Genomic DNA, 19,085 nt, shown 5'->3' on the forward strand with positions numbered 1-19,085 from the left:
TTCCTCTTAATGTACTCTCAAAATGAAGGATGGAAGCACAAAGTTAACAAGGTACCCAATTTGGAAAGATGAATACTCACCTTCATGAGCCCAAATATGACGCTGAAGGTCTGAGCCATTCTTCATGAAATAAAAGTCACAATATGGGCATTTCATGGCTCTCTTTCCAATTAGCCCTTTCAGCTGAACCCTCCTCCCGAGAACCTCAGAAATGGTGCTCATGGAGACCTCTAGAAGAAAAGCAGGATGTGAGAAGGAGTCAGAGGAGTCAGGGGAAGTTAGACATAAATAAACCTCATCGCTAAGCAGCACCGCAGGAGGAATCAAGGTGTGCCTCATGGTGTCCAGAGACAGGATTTTCACCTAAAAAGTTAAACCAGAATCAAATCAAGTCTCAGATCTCAATATCTGTTAACATCACATTTGAGGAATGGAGAAGCAACATCACAAGGCAATAATCACACAAATGCAGAAACTGAAATTGTCTACAGGAAAAGTGACTCAGTTTCCCCCATAAGTAAACGTCATGGAAAAAAGCACAAGGGGGGCACTAGAGAAAACAAGAAACAGAAACATAAGGAACAAAGCCACTAGATGCAAATGTATGGATGCTGGTTCAAGTGAACCAACAGTTAAAAAGAAAAATCCTGGCCAGGCGTGGTGGCTCACGCCTGTAATCCCAGCACTCTGGGAGGCCAAGGCGGGTGGATCATGAAGCCAGGAGATTGAGACCATCCTGGCTAACACGGTGAAACCCTGTCTCCACAAAAAAAAAAACAAAAAAATTAGCTGGGCATGGTGGCAGACGCCTGTAGTCCCAGCTACTTAGGAGGCTGATGCAGGAGAATGGCATGAACTCAGGAGGCGGAACTTGCAGTGAGCCAGGATTGCACCACTGCACTACAGCCTGGGCGACACAGTGAGACTCTGTCTCAAAAATAAATAAATAAATAAATAAGAAAAATCCTGGGGAAATTGGAGAAATTTTAAACAGACTTATAATAGGTGGCAATAATCAAGCAAAAAGTTGATCCTGTTTGCTTTATCGGTGACACAGTAGTTATGTTGAAAGCAATCCTTATTAGTTAGAGATGCATTTTAAAGGTTTTTATGGAGGAATTACATGCTGTCTGGAATATACTTTAAAATATCCTAGAAGAAGAAAAGTGTGTGTGGTGGATACATGAAACAGTTTGACAAAACGTGGGTAACTGTGGAAGCTGAGTGACAGATACAGGATGTTCCCAGCATTGTTCTGTGTGCTCCTGTATTTGGGGATTTTCTGGAATAAAAAGTTTAAAATAATAACAAAATAATGTCTTACATCTGTTCATCAGCAAAGGCTAGCTGTTTTAAGAATAACTTTGGCTCACATTGGATCCCATGTCACTTAGGACATGAGTTAACATGAGAAGGACAGAGCTGGGCCTTCAGAGAAGCACACAGCCCACACGGTTCCCACACAGACGAAGGCCTCACAGCTCTGTCCATTCCCAGCTGAAACATGAGTGTTAGTGCCCTTCTGTTATTTCTTTATCTTTCTCCATTTATAGTCAGTGAGTCAGTTCCCTTATACCAAGAGCAGATACAAAATAAAGAACAGGAAAAAAGACACATGTATGAAGGGAGAGGCGCATTTAGAAGGAATATCTGCTACTCCCTCATAAAACACACAACACCCTCATCTGCTTTCTCAAGCCTGCCTGTGGAGGCACTGGAGATCTGGGGATAAGCCTCGCCTCAGGGAGCCCCTGGGAGTGGCTGGAGAGTCACAGTGACTGGAGCACAGTGGTCAGTGCACTGTGTATGATGTTAGCAGGGGCTGGGGGTGGACCCTCAGCCAGACTGGAAGCTACAACAGCCTCCCCAAAGGCAGGGGTCTGAGGAAGAATGTAAAGAATGAACAGGAATTAACCAGGCAGGGCAGAAGGGAAAATGTTCCAAGTGGCACGAACAGAAATGACAAGGCACGAACACCCAGGTAGCCGGTGCCTCATGCACCTGAGTGGTGTGGAATGTGAGAAGACCTGTGGTGATGGTCTCTCCAACTCAAGGATGCTCCTCAGCCTGGGCAGGAGCCAACACCCCTTACAAATCACCACTCCGGGTAACACAAGCTTATGACTCATATACGACCCATCCAAAGGCATGCAAAGTTCCCGTTACAAGGGGCAGGGGGTATCACTGAAATTGCAGGGGTGAGGGTAGATGCATCTGAAGACCGATAAAAGAACAAAAGGAAATAAATAATTACATCAACTTTCCAGCATCGAATAAAGATGCTTGTTTCCCATGAATGTATCACAGCTTCATCCCTTTTTATTTCTATGTAGTGCAGTTGATGTAAAACATTGTTTTAAAATAAACATAAGCATTTTTAACATTAATCTTCCACTCTAAAATGCACAACCTTACCAGGATGGTTGGTCTTGATATGTGACTTTATCAATCGATCTTCTGAAAAAGACTTTTCACAAACAGGACAAGAATAACTCCTTTTGTCCTTAATAGAAAGAGAACACAGTCAATTGACTTTCTCATTTAAATCTGTGGTCTGTAAAAAATAACCATCACTATTACCATCATCACCCACCACCACCACCACTTACCACTCGTGCTATCAACAGTCATCACCACCACCATCATCATCAATACCACCATCACCACCACTAGCACTATCAACAGTCATCACCACCATCACCACTGCCACCATCATCACCATCATCACTACCACCACCAGCACTATCATCAATAGTCATCACCACTACAACCAACACCATCACCACCACCAACACCACGACCACCATCACCATCACCATCTTCACCACCACCACCAGCACTATCAACAGTCATCACCACCACCACAAGCAACACCACCATCACCACCACCATCAACAACACCACAACCACCATCACCATCATCACCACCGCTACCACCACTACCACTAGTGCTATCAACAGTCATCACCATCACCATCATCATCACCACCATCATCACCAGTAGCATTATCAACAGTCATTGCCACCATCACCACGACCACCATCACCATCATCACCACCACCACCAGCACTATCATCAATAGTCATTACCACCACAACCAACACCATCACCACCACCACCACCACTACCACTAATGCTAGCAACAGTCATTACCACCATCACCATCATCACCACCATCACCACCACAAGCACTATCAACAGTCATCACCACCATCACCGTCATCACCACCAACAACAGTCATCACAACCACCACAATCAACACCGCCAACACTGCCACCATCACCACCACCATCAACATCACCACAACCACCATCACCATCAGCAACACTAGCATTCTCATTAGCACCATCATTATCATCAGCTTCATCAAAACCAGACAAAGTACATCCTTCCAAGCACATACATACAGGATCTACCTGGTGATCCCCTACTTGAGATCCCCTACACAGTCTGGGGAGCTCAAGTGTAGGGAAATGGGGAAATGGCAACAGCTCTATTTAAAAAGGAAGGGATGGGGCTTAGAGGGGAGAGTTCTGTGGAGGTGGGTGGTACTCAACCTCAAGGTTTGATCTACCACACAGACCAGTGCTACTCTACAACCCAAGAGCATGTTATTTCTGCCAGCACTCAACGCAGGGATTGCACGGGCAAGTGATTGTACTGAGACTCACAACCACTCACAAAAGATAGGCACAGTTCATGTTCATGTTACAGATTAAGAAAACGAGGCCCAGGAGATAAGCCCAAAGTCTGAGAGGAGGAGCCAGTGTTAGAAGTAGAGTGTGCGGATGCCCACCCAGGATACCTCCTGCCCCTGCAAGACCCGTGGCCCACTGAGGCTGCAGGTAGGTTGTTCATCCTGCACTGCTGCAGCTTCACAGCAGGGACCACCATGGTGTAACATTCTCAGTTAGGAAGATGCTTTTGTGAATTACCAAGCTATGGCTTTTGCTCACCTCCCTTTGCTCTCAGCGCTCACTTGAGGGTGATTTCATATCTCTCTTTTCCCCCAGCATGGGTGTTATTGGTTGAATTACATCCCCTAAAAAATCATATGTCAGAGTCCCAACCTCCAATACCTCAGAATGTGACCTTATTTGGAAACAGGGTCTTTACAGAGGTAATCCAGTCAAAATGAGGTCACTAGGGTGGGCCCTCATCCAATGTGACTGGTGTCCTTATAAAAAGGGGAAATTTGAACACAGAGCTGCACACAGGGAGAACACCATGTGCAGATGGAGGCAGAAACCACAGCAATGGATCTGCCAGCAAAGAAACACCAAAGACAGACAGCAAATCACCTGAAGCTCAGAGAGGCACGGACCACATCCTCCCCCACGGCCCTCAGGAGGAAGCGGCCCTGCCAACACCTTGACCTCTGCCTTCTGCTCTCCAGGATGGTGTGACAGTAAATATCTGCTGTTTATACATCAGTCTGAGGCACTTCTGATAGCCAAGCTTACCAAACCCACAGCTTACAGAGAGCCAAATCCTGGTAGGGAGGACTCTGTGCAGAGAGCTGAACAAAAAGTAAAAACAAAATATGCAGAACTACCACTGCAAGGAAATGTTTTGGGCTGTGTGTGTTTTGGGGGAGGTTAATCCACTCCATGCTCTCTTGGATTTACAGAAGGACTAATTCCCTCTACTTGTGGAGCCCCTACTGTGAGCTCCACAAGGCACCAAGTGTGTTCCATGCCTTGTGTGATGAATGCACTCCTCACTGTGCTCCCCGCTGGGCAGTCTACTCCTACTCTAAATAATGAAAAGCACAAGAGCTACCACTTTGTAAGAACTCACTGGATGCAAAGTGCTTTACATACCATATCCTATGAGGCCTTTAGAAACCTGCCCAAGGTTCACACTACACGAAGGGCAGAGCTGGACTCCAGAGCTCTTGCTCTTGTGAGACCCTGACTAGCAGAACAGGTTCAGGGCTCTGAGCCCCTGGGTTCAAATCTTGGTTTTGCCCCCTTATTAGCTGTGGAACTTTGCACAAGTGATTTAACCTCTCAGTGCCTCCGTTTCATTGTCTGTAAAATGGCAATAAAAAACAATGCCTCCTTCACAGGGTCACAAGAAGGATAAAGGAGATGAAAAACATATGGAGTGTTTAGAAGGGAGCCTGTCCTATAGTGAGTGCCCAATAAATCTGAAAGACTTTGCTGCTGTGGTTTCCATGTTGCTATCATGCAACTCAGCCTGAGACAGCAGCCCTTCTCATGGGCTCATATTCCCCGGGAGTCTCCGAGAGCGGGATCTGAATGAGCACCCTCCACCTGCTTTGGTGTTCCCCGGCGCACACTTAGACAAAGCGTACTTTACATTAAAAACCAAAACCAAACCAAACCAAAAGTCCCTCTGAACAACCAAATGGTTTGGATGCCTTTCCCACCAAACATCTGAATACCAAGCAACGCCAGCCAAGCACACATGTCCAAAGGGTCCAGGCATGTCTTACGAAACTGTCCTGAGTTTTCCGGCCAGGCAATGCCACAGACCCCCAGCCAGGCTACACCACAGGCTCAGGGCTCCTCAGAGGACTCCTGTCACCGTTGTCCTCTGCCCTTGGCCTCGGGCAAGATGCCCCGGGTTAGGCAGGCATCCTGGAGACCTCCACCACCCCTGGCTGCCTCTCGGTGCCCACATCATCAGAGTTGGCGTTCAGAAGGGCTTTGAAGGAGTTTACAGTGATCTCCCCTGAGCCTCTGCTATTTGATTTTTTTTCTTTTAATCTCTGATAGTCAGAAAGCAATTTATCTCAGAGTTTATCAGGGCCCCTTATTTTTTGATGCCTTTGAAGACTGTCAGAAGGACACAGATGGTGGTAAAGGGTACGGGGCGGGGGGTGTCGGGGGAACTCTTAGGACTCATTTACTTCTTTTTCAAAACCTCAGTTCCATACCAGAGATGAAAACTCGGACTGACACAGCAAACTTAAAAAGAGTGGTGGTTAAAAGAGCTCCCAGTAGAGATGGAGAGTCTGAGAGACCCATGCCTTAATGATGGTAGGAGAGCCCAGCTTTTGGAGTCTGTTTGCTCTGACAGAAATGGCCTTGAAAGAAAGGAGACGCTGCAGGAAGCTGCAGTATGGCCCGGGGTGCAGGGTCAGCCCCAAGCCTGAGGCTCAGAGCCCAGCTCTCTGCTCCGGGCAAACCTCATCTGGTCTATGGCTTAGCGGCAGGTGCTTTAAAAAATAAAAGTTGGGGTTTCTACTCAACCATTTCTCAGGAATAAAGACCACAGTTATGGCATGTGCTGTCCTCCATGGACTCACTTATTCATTCCTCAGCTGCTATAGGACCCCTGTTATGTGTCAGGCACTGCACTGAGGAAGAGGTGTGAGATTCTCAGGGGCTCGAATGCTCATCAAGAAAGAGATGTGCCAACACGTGGAACCCAACAATCCGTGAGGATGTCTGCAGAAAGTGCAGCAAAGCACAGGAAAAGTGATGTCGAAATTGCAACTGATTTGAACAAGTTAGAAGAGAGCCAGAAATGTGCTCGATTTAGGATTTCAACTCAAGGATTTTCCTTTCCACAGGAAATAGTTCTGTTTTGCCATGTGATGCCCTTTCAATTTAGAATCTCAGTTTCTGCTGAAATGAAGCTATTCTATGCACAACATGCTCTGGTAGCCTGAGGTCTCCTGGACAGTGGATAAAACACCTAAATGGAGCAACACAGAAGCAAACGTGTTTCGTGATCAAGTAAGAAAAGATCATTTTCTTAAAGCTTGTGGGAAGGGAAAACATTATGTACAATCATTTTAATTAAACAACATTTCCTCTACTTTAAAAGTACACATACTGACTGTGTGTACCCATTTATTTCCAGAAAGAGATTGAAAGTAGCTTCCTCTCGCTTCTCAGTGCTTTGTTGGCAACATATTATTTTAGCTTATCTCCAGAAAGTACATGTAAGAGTTCTTTTAAATATGTGTACCTTTATAGCCAAAGAAAGACTATGCGTTTCTCAATGACAAAGGTTAAGTATTCTAAACATTTGTTGGGAGACCATCAGACTCAATAGATGCACCACCACCAATCACTATTACTATTCCTCTTCTTCCTCCTCCTCCTAAAAAGGAGGATTAGAAGGATGAATTACTCTGGACAGGCCCCTCCCTATATGCCCGGGACTAGGCTGTGTCCCTTACAAACATGATCTCGCTAAATTCCCATGGAAGTGGGTCCTGTTGGCTTCATTTCCAGGGGATTTGTTAGGTTATGGAGCCACACCATTGCTAAGTCCCAGAGTCAGAATGTAACATCAAATGCACCAACTCCCAAGCTCGGGCTGTAACTGCTACAAGACCCTTAGCATCAGGTTATCTTTGAGGTTTTCTGAGAAGCAACACAGGTCAGAAATAAAGGGAATAAACTGGCAAATCATAAACATCCACCAGATGCTCCACTTCCTGCTGCCTCACACTTTTGTGTAGCGAAAAGAAAGAGAGATCAGACTGTTACTGTGGCTATGTAGAAAGGGAAGACATAAGAAACTCCATTTTGACCTGTACCCTGAACAATTGCTTTGCCCTGAGATGCTGTTAATCTATAACTTTGCCCCAACCTTGAGCTCACAGGAACATGTGTTGTATGGAATCAAGGTTTAAGGGATCTAGGGCTGTGCAAGATGTGCCTTGTTAACAAAATGTTTACAGGCAGTATGCTTGGTAAAAGTCATCGCTGTTCTCCAGTCTCGATAAAGCAGGGGCACAATGCACTGCGGAGAGCCGCAGGGACCTCTGTCCTGGAAAGCCGGGTATTGTCCATGGTTTCTCCCTATGTGATAGTCTGAAATATGGCCTCGTGGGATGAGAAAGACCCGACTGTCCCCTAGCCCAACACCTGTGAAGGGTCTGTGCTGAGGAGGATTAATAAAAGAGGAAGGCTTCTTGCAGTTGAGATCGAGGAAGGCCACTTTCTCCTGCCTGCCCCTGGGAACTGAATGTCTCGGTATAAAACCCAATTGTACATCTGTTCAATTCTGAGATAGGCGAAAAGCTGCCCTGTAGAGGGAGGCAAGACATGTTGGCAGCAATGCTGCTCTGTTACTCTTTACTCCACTGAGATGTTTGGGTGGAGAAAAGCATAAATCTGGCCTACGTGCACATCCAGGCATAGTACCTTCCCTTGGACTTATTTGTGACACAGACTCCTTTGCTCACATATTTTCTTGCTGACCTTCTCCCCACTGTCACCCTACTCTCCTGCCACATTCCTCTTGCTGAGATAGTGAAAACAGTAATTAATAAATACTGAGGGAACTCAGACACTGGTGCTGGTGCAGGTCCTCTGCATGCTGAGTGCCAGTCCCCTGGGCCCACTTTTCTTTCTCTATACTTTGTCTCTGTGTCTTATTTCTTTCTCAGTCTCTCATTCCACCTGACGAGAAATACCCACAGGTGTGGAGGGGCTGGCCCCTTTCACTTTTTGTGTCAGGAGGAACTTTAAATAACAGATTCTCAGATCCCACCTCAAATTATGGTGGAGGTAAGAGCTCAGGAATCTCATTCATGACAATTATCACCATGTGACTCTGACTGAGGTGGTCATGAATTATGTGATTTAGGCCACTAAATACTTAAGGAGACCCACAGGGGTCACCCATCTGACAGCACCAGCCAGCACATTCATGCACACACTAACAGATAAACATTTAAACACTGAAACAAATGCCTCCAAAAATAATACTTACACTTGCTAGAGGTGAATAATGCTGACAAGTTCTATTTTATTTTATTCTGTTTCATTTATAAGATATCCTAGCTATGAGTCACTAAACTGATTTCACAACCTTCTAACGGATTTTTGGTGTTGTTGTTTTGTTTTGTTTTTGAGAGAGAGAGAGAGAGAATGCTGACTTGGGTGTTCTGTACAGTACATATTTTCTAATGCAGTCCTCAAGGAGGCAGAGAAAAGTACTTTTTATCTCCATTTTTATAGCTGAGAAAACTGAGGGTCAGGGAGGCTAAGGATTTGCCCCAAATCACAGAGACAGATATGGGGTCTGAACTCGGGCATATCAGAACCTAAAGCCTCCTCTCATCCTACTAAAACCGCGTTTGCTCAAGTGCCCCCTTTATAAAATTTGCACAGTTCTGTAAACAGTGGATTTGCTCCAGAAATGTCACTGACTCACACTCTTGACTAGGTCCCCGTATTTCCTTAATGCCAAGACATCTTTGACTATAAGTTGACATCATCTAGTTACTAACTGGAAGAAGGAGGTAGTGGGAAGAAACTTCGTTAAATGTACACATTCTTTCCAATCATTAGGTTTATCCTTGGCTAATAAATGGTTGTAAGAGTCACAGAAACAGGTACTTAGCCAGATCATCCTACAGTCCTGGTGCAACTGGAAAGAACTTGGATACGGGCCCATTTGAGGGGCAGGTCGGGGAGATGGCTACTTTTAATCTCCTTCGTTTTTGCTCTTCATGGGAATCTGTGCTGAAAGCAGTAAATGCTGAAACAAATGCAGAAGGTCAGGCAGCCAGAATTACAATACCTGCTTCCATCTCTAGGGTCACAGGTAAGGAAACCAAGCCCCACACTGGTGCAAGGTCTCGTCCCAGGTCCCGTGCATTTCCTAATCAGAACAGCACCATTCTCCTGACCCAGCTAGACCCTGCCATGATCACAATCCTAAGATCAACCACATGGACATCCATAAGGCACTCTGACATCACAAAGCACAGTCACGCTATCCCACTGGAGCACTGCCACCATCCAGAGAAAGCAGGGAAGTATTTTTCACTCCACTTTCAGGTAAAGGGAAATAAAGACCAAGCAGTCTGCACAGTCCACAGACACAGAGCCAGAGTCCCATCTTATAATTCCAAATTCCCAGTTTTATCCATTTCATGGCAGCAATGACGGTACAAGTGTCAGAACAGTGGCAATGACACAGCTAAATACTGGTGGGTGGTGACGAAAACATGGATAATTCTTCTTAGACACTTCATAATTTTTGAAAACCCTTTTAAGGAACGGTAAATACTTAACCTACTAGAATTAACCTCCATGCTTTCTTAGGTGATTTCACAAAGAATTGGACTGAATCCTGTGGATTTAAAACACCCTGTAGTTGGGAGGTACTGTCTTGGTGAAACTACCACTAAAAAATGCCATCAACTGATGAAATGCAGTGTATCCATGCAATGGAATATTATTCAGCTATAAAAAGGAAACCATGGATGAATTAAGTGACAGAAATGAGTCACAAAAGACTGTATTGAATATATATATTTTATGATTTCTTTCTTAAAAAAAGAAAGAAATTTCATATGAAAGAAAGAAGAGGCAAATCCACAGATATAGAAAGCAGATTAGTGGCTGCCTAGGGCTCAGGGAGGGGAACAAGGGATGGCAGCTGATGAGTACCAGGTTCCTTTATGAGATGATGAAAAAGCTCTGAAATTAGCTGTGGTGATAGTTGCACAACTCCATGAATATACTAAAAAAAAAAAAAATTTTGATTTCACACTTTAATGAGCAAATTGTATGCTATGTAAAACATATCTTGATAAAGTAAAGCTGTTACCAAAAAAAACCCACCTTAACTGTCCTTGAAAATACAGAATTCTATTTAAAACACTTGGCGATAGCAACTCTATTATCAGATCAAAAGAGTCTTCATTCAGGGAAAGCAGAATTTTTTTTTCTTTTTTTCTTTTTTTTTTTACTGCGTCAGCATTTTCTTGGTACCCCTGGCTTCATTACAAAAATAATTTGCAGGCTCAAAACACAAATGTTGTCTAAACTAAAAATTCTGGAATCTGTTTTCATAAATCATGCTATCTTACTATGTTGGCAATATGGTCCACCTGCTTCATGGAAAATGTTCACTAATTCAACATCCTGGAGTAAATACAAAAAGCTTCCCCTTGGTTTGTGCTGTTGACTCTGCTGGGAATTTCCTCCTCACTCTCTTTCCTGGCCCAAATCTACTCATAACCTCAGAACCCCTTCCTTGAGACAGCCCTCAGAACCCTTCCTCCCAGGTCCTTTCCAGGCAAATTTTTTTTGGGGGGGAGTACACTCTTGTATTGATGTCACTGTCCCTCTCACGTTGCCATTTTGCCATTACTGTTTACTTGTTTAGCTCCCCCTTCACAAAACCAAGAGCACCCTGCAGGCAGGGATCAGGTCTTACTTGAAAATCTCAATGCCTGACACATAGAGGAGGGGGCCTCCAGCCAGCACTGGCTGGCTTTGGAAGCAGTGGCAACACATTCACCTTTAAAAGCGTCTCAGCTGGAAGAACTGGAAATATCGGTGAGGGAAAAGATTGAAGTTAAATGTACAACTTCTAAGAAAACATGAGAGCTAATGAGAAGCACACCAGCATATCTTTTTTATAAGGTCAACTAAGTCACAACCCCTTATTCAGCATGCTGCTCTTCTCTTGCAGTTAGCTGCATAGAAATTTTATTATCGTAATATAAAGCACAACTGCCACTTAACAGCACAGAAAGAATCAACACAGTCCCTGCCCTCATGGTACATCTGCCTCAACTACATTCCTTCAGATGATGGACAAGTGTCCAAGAGACCTACCAAGAACCATGTGGTTGATGTTAATGACCAACTACAACAAAATGGGCAGCCCCGGGCAGTGGTGAGAATGTGGGCTTAAATGCTTTCTTTTTATTTTTAAAGTAAAAACATTTATTTATCTTCCCTTCCCTTTCTTTCTTTCTTTTTTTTTTTTTAATTATACTTTAAGTTCTAGGGTACATGTGCACAACGTGCAGGTTTGTTACATATGTATACTTGTGCCATGTTGGTGTGCTGCACCCATTAACTCGCCATTTACATTAGGTATATCTCCTAATGCTATTCCTCCCCACAATAGGACCCGGTGTGTGATGTTCCCCTTCCAGAGTCCAAGTGATCTCATTGTTCAGTTCCCACCTATGAGTGAGAACATGTGGTGTTTGGTTTTCCGTTCTTGCGATAGTTTGCTGAGAATGATGGTTTCCAGCTGCATCCATGTCCCTACAAAGGACACAAACTCATCCTTTTTTATGGCTGCATAGTATTCCATGGTGTATATGTGCCACATTTTCTTAACCCAATCTGTCACTGATGGAAACCTGGGTTGATTCCAAGTCTTTGCTATTGTGAATAGTACCACAATAAACATACGTGTGCATGTGTCTTTATAGCAGCATGATTTATAATCCTTTGGGTATATACCCAGTAACAGTATGGTGATTCCTCAAGGATCTAGAATTAACTTCTAGTCTCTGTCCCTTACCAATGGCACAGCCATGAACAAATTACCAAACGACTCTGTAATGCCAGGTCCCTAATCTGCCCAGTGGAGGAAATACTCCAACTCCTAGAAGTAATATGAGAATTAAGACCACACAAGGAGCTGACCCACAGGATACAGACAGCAGCTGTTCCTTCCCTTTCCCCCAACATGTGTTTCCCCAGATGCCATCCTACATGTTCACACTGAAGAGATAAGCCTCTCAGTAGGAAGATTCGTAACCACATAAAGTTGAAAAGAGAAACCTCTTTAAATGCTGGTTTATTAAGAATGAAGGCAGATGAGACTGGGGCCAAAGATCTCTGCACACCTTCCTGACACTCCCCCACTGATCATGAGGTCCAGGGATGTGGCCAGGAGGCCAGGCATCAGCAGCTGGGGGAAGAAAGTCTCTGGGCTGAACTGTGGGTCCCTCACAACAGGCAGGCAAGATTTGGGTGTGGAAGAATACATACAGTCCCAGGTGGTAAAGCTCACTTACAACTTCCTTTTTCTTGTCATTCTTTCAGCCTATGTTTCAAAATCTCTAAATCCAGAGCAGCAAGTTCCAAAAGCAGAAGTAGAATCAATGATGGTAACAGTCCAGGACACACAGTGCTTGCTCCATGCCAGGCACTGTTCTGAGACATTTGCATCTATTCTCTCACTTCATCCTCACCCAAGGATGGGTAAACTGAGGCAAATAGGTCACATGACTTATCCCAAGGCTAAAAACGTGTAAACGGGGGAGCCAGGGTGAAAACTCAGCAGTCTGCTTCCTAGTCTTTATTGCCATATTCAAAGGCTTCTCCCAAGAACTTGTTCTCGTACTGGCTTCACTCCCTCCTGACTTCATATGAGTTTCCAGCAAAATCACTTTAATGAATTCTGCCACCTCACTTTTCCCGGCCATAATAGTGTACTGGAAGCAGTATCTACATAACAGCAGTTCCATGAGGAATTACAAACAACGTGCCTTCACATGCTACTCAAAGAGAGAGAGAGAGAAAGAAAAGGAAGGAGAGAGGATGTGTACTGAGAAGTGCCGAGTGACATGCAATAGCGGGTACACAGTCAACTACATGACAAGCACTGTGCCAAGTTCTTTAGAGTACTGTACATGTGTGTGTGTGTGTGTGCATATAAGTGTATGTGTGTAGGTGTGTATACGCACGTGTATAAATACATGTATATACACATCTGTGTATATGTGTGTATATGCATACATGTGTGGATATATATAAAATAGATATTTAAAAAATATGTATCTTATACAGAAGGCTATTTCATACAGGACTCAGGAAAGACAAGTGACTTGCCCAAGGCCACAGGGCCTGTGAGAGTGCTGGAGACAGTGTTTGAATCCAGGTGTCCAACCCCAAAGCCCATGCTCTGACCTACTCACCACATCCAAACACCCCGACTTGACCCTCAGTGACAAACTGCTATGATTTTTATGCCAGGAAACCATGGTAGCACATCAAATTTCTGAAGCTTCACTTTTTGCTGTCCGTAGCATAAAAAGGCATTCAATTAAAACAGAACCACACCTGGGGCCAGATGTGCTTCCTTTATAACTTTAAGAAGTCTCAAATCACTCTCAGGTGTCAGCCTCTTGAGTTAGATTAGAATTTGCAAAAATAAACATTCATTCATTGTGTTACGAGATCCTCCACCAAAGACCTAAAGAAATTTACCTTCGTGAATATTAACAGCATCTTGAATTAACATATCACTTTTTAAAAATAAATGTGCTTCAAAGACATTCTCTCCCAGAGATTAAAATGACACAAAACTGTGACAATAGTGGTCATCAACATCTACTATGAACCAAATATTGTTCTCATCACTGTACAGCACTATTTAATTCAACCTCTCAACCACATTCAGTAGTAGCTATTACTGTTATCTCTGCTATTAATTATTCCTTAAAATGTCATTTAAGAAATTCTGACTTTACTTCTACTCTATAGATATTTCTTCTGTAGACTTTATCTGATGCTAAAAAAATCTGCACAGGAAACAATTTGTTCCATCTAATCTCTTTTTTCAACATATTAGAGACTCATGCTGTTAGAAAGAACCTGGGAAGCCTCTGTCACGCGCACAGCTGTGTAAGGAGAAGGACCCCTCTCTGTTTTCAGGGCTGACCTACAGCGGGGACACCTACATATATGCATAAACTTGAGAAAGCAATGAGCACCCAGGGGAGACGGGGCTGCCGCTTGGGCTTGCTACTTACCAGCGCTGTGTGAACTTTAAGATGTGCCTGTAGCTTATATTTATCTGGAGTCGAGTAGTCACAGCCGTCAGTGGGACACTTCAGCAAGATGTTGCTGTGTTTCTGAATTACGTGGCGTTTAAGGCAGTTTTTGGTGATGGAAGAATAATGACACTGGGAGCAATAATACAGATGTTCCCGGGTGTGGGTGCGGACATGCATATCAAAATGCACTTGGTACCAAAAAAGTTTGCCTAAAAAAATATTTTCACATGAGAACAAGGAAGTTTTTTTTTGACTGATTTTGAATTTTTTTAATGATTATTATTTTTTATCTACCATATTTATCTCCCTCTTGCACTTGTCCGGGTCGCCCTTCATACTTTTCACCACATTTCTGCCTGAAAATTACTTTTCAAAGGTGGGAGGTTGCAAATATTAAGGGTGCTACTATTTTTTGCATGACGTCAGGGCCAGCAGAGGAGGAAGTCATGTGAGAACCAGTTATGGCGCCAAATACCATGATGCACATGCATAAATCTGCTAGTCTCTAAGTTCTACTGGCCCTCCTGGGACAGCAGGTCTGGAGCTGGATTTTCGATATCCTGCACCGCCAGCTCCCCAGGAGTTCCAGGAGCCATGCTTTCATTGTGAGTTGCAGGGTGCTATTTGGGACCTCCCTACAGAGAGCTGCAGCCACTTTTGTAACTTTTGTAACCTCTCTTGGCTGATCTAGTAGTTGGCCACAATTTAAAGCTCAACTTTAAACTTGTCATGTGCCAGAAGAAAGATTCTTCTTAGTTAGAGTTCTGGTAGAGGTCATGGGTAACCCTCAGCACACACACCTGACCAGGTCAACACGGTCAACTGTGCGACCATCCCAGCCGCCTCCATAAGACTCCAAGCGCTAACTGCCACACAGCGGTCACCGTTCCTATCTACAATGGAGGAGGGTGGCTCACTTAGAAGGTGTTCTTTGCAAACAGATGTGAGCTCAAATCAAATGCGAGGTGACCACAGCGTGATGGGAGTGGACAGGGCCGCGCACCGGCGCTGCCTTTCCTTACCACAGTATTCACACTCCAGGTCTCCATAAACCTTCCGGATCCGCTCGCACAAGCTGGTGTTCATTTGCTTCTTCTGTAAACTGTTCAGGACCTTCATGAATGCGGTGATGCCTGACCGGTGCTCAGGGGCAGCTTTGCAAGAGTCAGGCTGATGTGCGATGGTGTCCCTACCACCAGCTACTGGAGGGAGGAGGTCTGAGGCCTCGGCTGGGTTTGACCTGAGACAGCTGCTGGGGTCTGAGTCACCAGCTGAAAGCACAGCCATGTTCTGCCCTTCCCCTGGGGAGCTCTGGGCGCCCTGGCTCTCCTGGTCTGACCCAGCGCTCTGGGCCTTGGACAGCAGTAGTGTGATCACTTCACCTTGCATCTGGACTGAGCTTGTGTGCTGCGTGTCTGGGGGCTTCTCAGGAGCAGCATGAGCCTCCGTGGAGGAGCTATCATTTTTCAACAAAAAATCATCTGAAACCACCTCTTGAGAATGCAGGTCTGAGGAGGAGACCACGGTGGTTTCCAGCTCACAGGGTGGCAGGGCTGTGCTTTCGGCCTGCGGGCAGGCCAGGTGAACGGTTGGGGCAGGCACTTCCCCAGGGGCCTCCGGCTCCTTCCGGTCCTCCTCCGGCTGAGTGTCCCCAGGACAGGCCTCTTCCTTGAGTGCATTCATGCCCTGGAGGGCAAACTCCTCTTCCACCAGCTGCAGCTGGTCCCCCAGAGCTTCCTGCTGGATGTCCCCACCAGGCTCCAGGAGGCAGAAGCTCTGGTTGATGGAACTGGTGAAGACCAAGGCCTCTTGGGCAGCCCCGTGCACCTCTTTGATGTGGGAGCGCAGCCTGATGGAGCTGACGAACTTCTTGCGGCAGACGGCACAGACGTACACAAAGGGGTGCTTCCTGACATGCAGTTCCAGCGCCTGGTACTTGGTGGCCCCATGGCCACAGAGCTCACAGGCAAAAGGCCACTTGTCTCCGTGGACCAGCATGTGGCGGTCGCGGTCCAGCTCATTCTTAAACTTGCGCTCACAGATGTGGCAGTCATAGAGCAGCTGCCGCTTGCCCTCCCTTGTCATCAGGCAGAGCTCGTCCAAGGCCTCCTTGACCTTCTTGTCCTGCGGGTCATGTGCATCTCGGATGTGCTTGATGAGGTTCTTGACATCAGAGTACTTCTTCTTGCAGAAGCGGCAGTGTTGCTTGATCTTCTTGTGCACCCGCTCAATGTGCACCTTGAGGTGGCCCTTGCTCAGGCAGGTGAACGAGCAATAGTCGCAGGCGAACTTCTCGCCAGTGTGCTTGCGCAGGTGCACGTTGAGGTTGGCCTTGATGGCACTGGCGTAGCTGCACTGGGGGCACTTGTATGGCTTTTCATTGGTGTGGATCCTCAGGTGGGCCTGCAGCGAGTGCTTGAACTTGAAGACCTTGTTGCAGTATTCACAAGTGAAGATTTTGAGCTGAGTGGGACCTAGCCTAGAAACAGATGACAGCATGGTTACATCTGGAGACCCTGAATGTTCCTAATGAACTCTAACATCCTTGTTATGAACCAAACACTGAAGGCTGAAAAGTGAACGAAACTGGACAGACACCGGATGGGTGCATTCATTCACTCAACAAACAGGATCAGAGGGCTCATGTGGGCCGTGGTCCTTCAGGAGCTCACAGTCTTGTGGGAGGGAGGACAGGTTGGCAAATGTTTACATGACAGCGTGGTATGTATTAATAGGAATACACACACGGCAAAAAAGGAAAAAGACCTCTAACCTGGATTGGGGTAGCTGAGAAAACTTGAGGAAGAGATGTCTGCCTGGACTGGGGCTTCAAGAAAAGGAAAGAAGGAAGCAAAAGGAAGATGGAAGCGGAAGGACAGGTGTGCCGTCTACTACATGCACAATAATCATCAGCTGTGCTCCAAGCTGACCTAGGTGGTTCTGCGATATTTTGACAGGACTAGTCTTAATGGCATGAATTCAGTCTGCTGCATAAGACTGGATGCAACCATCTTTTCAATAGCTTGGTAAAGCCAGACTTGCCTATTCATTCAACCAACTGTTGAGGGTGACTCTTTTACTTTCTGCAAGTTTCCATGTGAGGGCCACCCATTAGTGAAAGACCCCTGGCCTTTCTCCACATCCTTACTTCTTCTCAAGAAAAGAGGACCAATGTGTTTGACTGGTGACTTCAGAGCAGGACCTAAGTCACGAGCTGAGCTCTGCCTATTTCTGGGGAGGATGTGCCTGACTGGGGTGAGCATGGGATACAGCGGGCACTTAGCCAGCTGGACCTCTGTGAGCCTGGCCACAGCGATCCAGGACTGCGAGTGGGAGAGAAAGTCTGTCACATTCTGCAGGCAGTAACAGGAGGCTCCTGCTGACTTGTACCCCACTGTTCTCCTCCACATCTCTGTCAGTCATAGAGCTGGCGTGTGGCTCTCCATCTTCCTCCTCCTCTATCGTGGTTGGTTTAGAACTCAGATGGGGAAAATAGGGCTGCAGTTTATTAACTTTGTATTCCGTTTATTCATAAATGGCCACCATTTGTTAACACCTGCCAATGTGTTTCGGATACTGTGTCAGATTTCATGCATGTGGTGAAGAATAAAAGCATGGTCCACCTGCCTCATGAATTCTCTCTCTTTCAGTACAGCAATGTGTGTGCTGAATGAGATGGTAATAATAACAGCTAATAATTACTGAGTATGTGTAGTATGATAAGCTCTATGCTAAGTATTTAATCCCATCTGTATCGTTATACTCATTTTACAGATGAGAAAACTGAGTCTTTGCCCCATGTTGTACAATTGGTAAGTGGTGAAGCCAGGACTTGAATCTAGGAAGACGCCAACTCTAGAGCCTACATGTGCATGCTCATCCTCTCTACTGCCTGAAATCACTGACACGCAGCGACCCTGCCCCAGAGTGACTGTGCTGCAAAGAAGGCTCCCTCTGTGGGGTTTCCATTGCTGCTGGAATGGCCAAGCCTTGTTTCTGAAACCAGCAAATGGCAATCACCAAAGTACCACAATAGGAACCAGGGACAGGCACTGACAGATGAGTCTAAGGAGGCAAGTGAGGCTTCTTCTCCAGCCATAACTGCTTTCTCTGGACAATGTGTCCAGGTTATCCAAAAAGGACCTCAAACGTACTAATAATCATGTAGTGCTATTAACAAGATATCATTCAATTGAACCGGCTCTCACTGTAAAGTCTATAGCTATAAAACTATCCAAACAACTGTGTCTGATCAACACAGGTGGCCTTGTCTTTAAATTTAAAATATTTAAATGGATTGCAGTCCATAAATACCAGAGGATACAATTCACATGATGTAATTATAATATTTAAATTTGGAAGTTACTAGTACGCCTGCATGCTAAGCCCAAGGCTAATTTAAGGAAAGTAATTTGGATCTTTCTCAAATGACAAAGATATCCAGAAGGTGATACATATTATTGGCACAAAGCATGCCAAAGAAAGAAACCCTGGATTCATAACATTAATTAAATAAAAAGACTTTGCATATTTTCTCTTCTACTGCAAGA

The 19,085-nt window shown here is 45.2% G+C and overlaps 1 protein-coding gene across 7 annotated transcripts in view; it reads right to left on the bottom strand.

Moving 5' to 3' along the window:
• Positions 1-19,085, bottom strand: part of ZFAT (zinc finger and AT-hook domain containing) — a 231,570-nt gene that overhangs the window by 109,827 nt on the left and 102,658 nt on the right. For all 7 annotated transcript variants that reach the window (XR_003120881.1, XM_025394837.1, XM_025394842.1 and 4 more), the window contains 4 exons: positions 15,558-17,014; positions 14,512-14,744; positions 2,416-2,503; positions 81-230 (listed from right to left, as the gene is read on the bottom strand). Coding sequence is in view for 6 of the 7 variants with exons in the window: in XM_025394837.1 (XP_025250622.1) it covers positions 81-230; positions 2,416-2,503; positions 14,512-14,744; positions 15,558-17,014 (1,928 nt within the window). In the remaining variant the exon portion in view is untranslated. The remainder of the gene's footprint in view (positions 1-80; positions 231-2,415; positions 2,504-14,511; positions 14,745-15,557; positions 17,015-19,085) is intronic.

Source organism: Theropithecus gelada, chromosome 8 (genome assembly GCF_003255815.1).
Source record: "Theropithecus gelada isolate Dixy chromosome 8, Tgel_1.0, whole genome shotgun sequence".
NCBI lineage: Eukaryota > Metazoa > Chordata > Mammalia > Primates > Cercopithecidae > Theropithecus > Theropithecus gelada.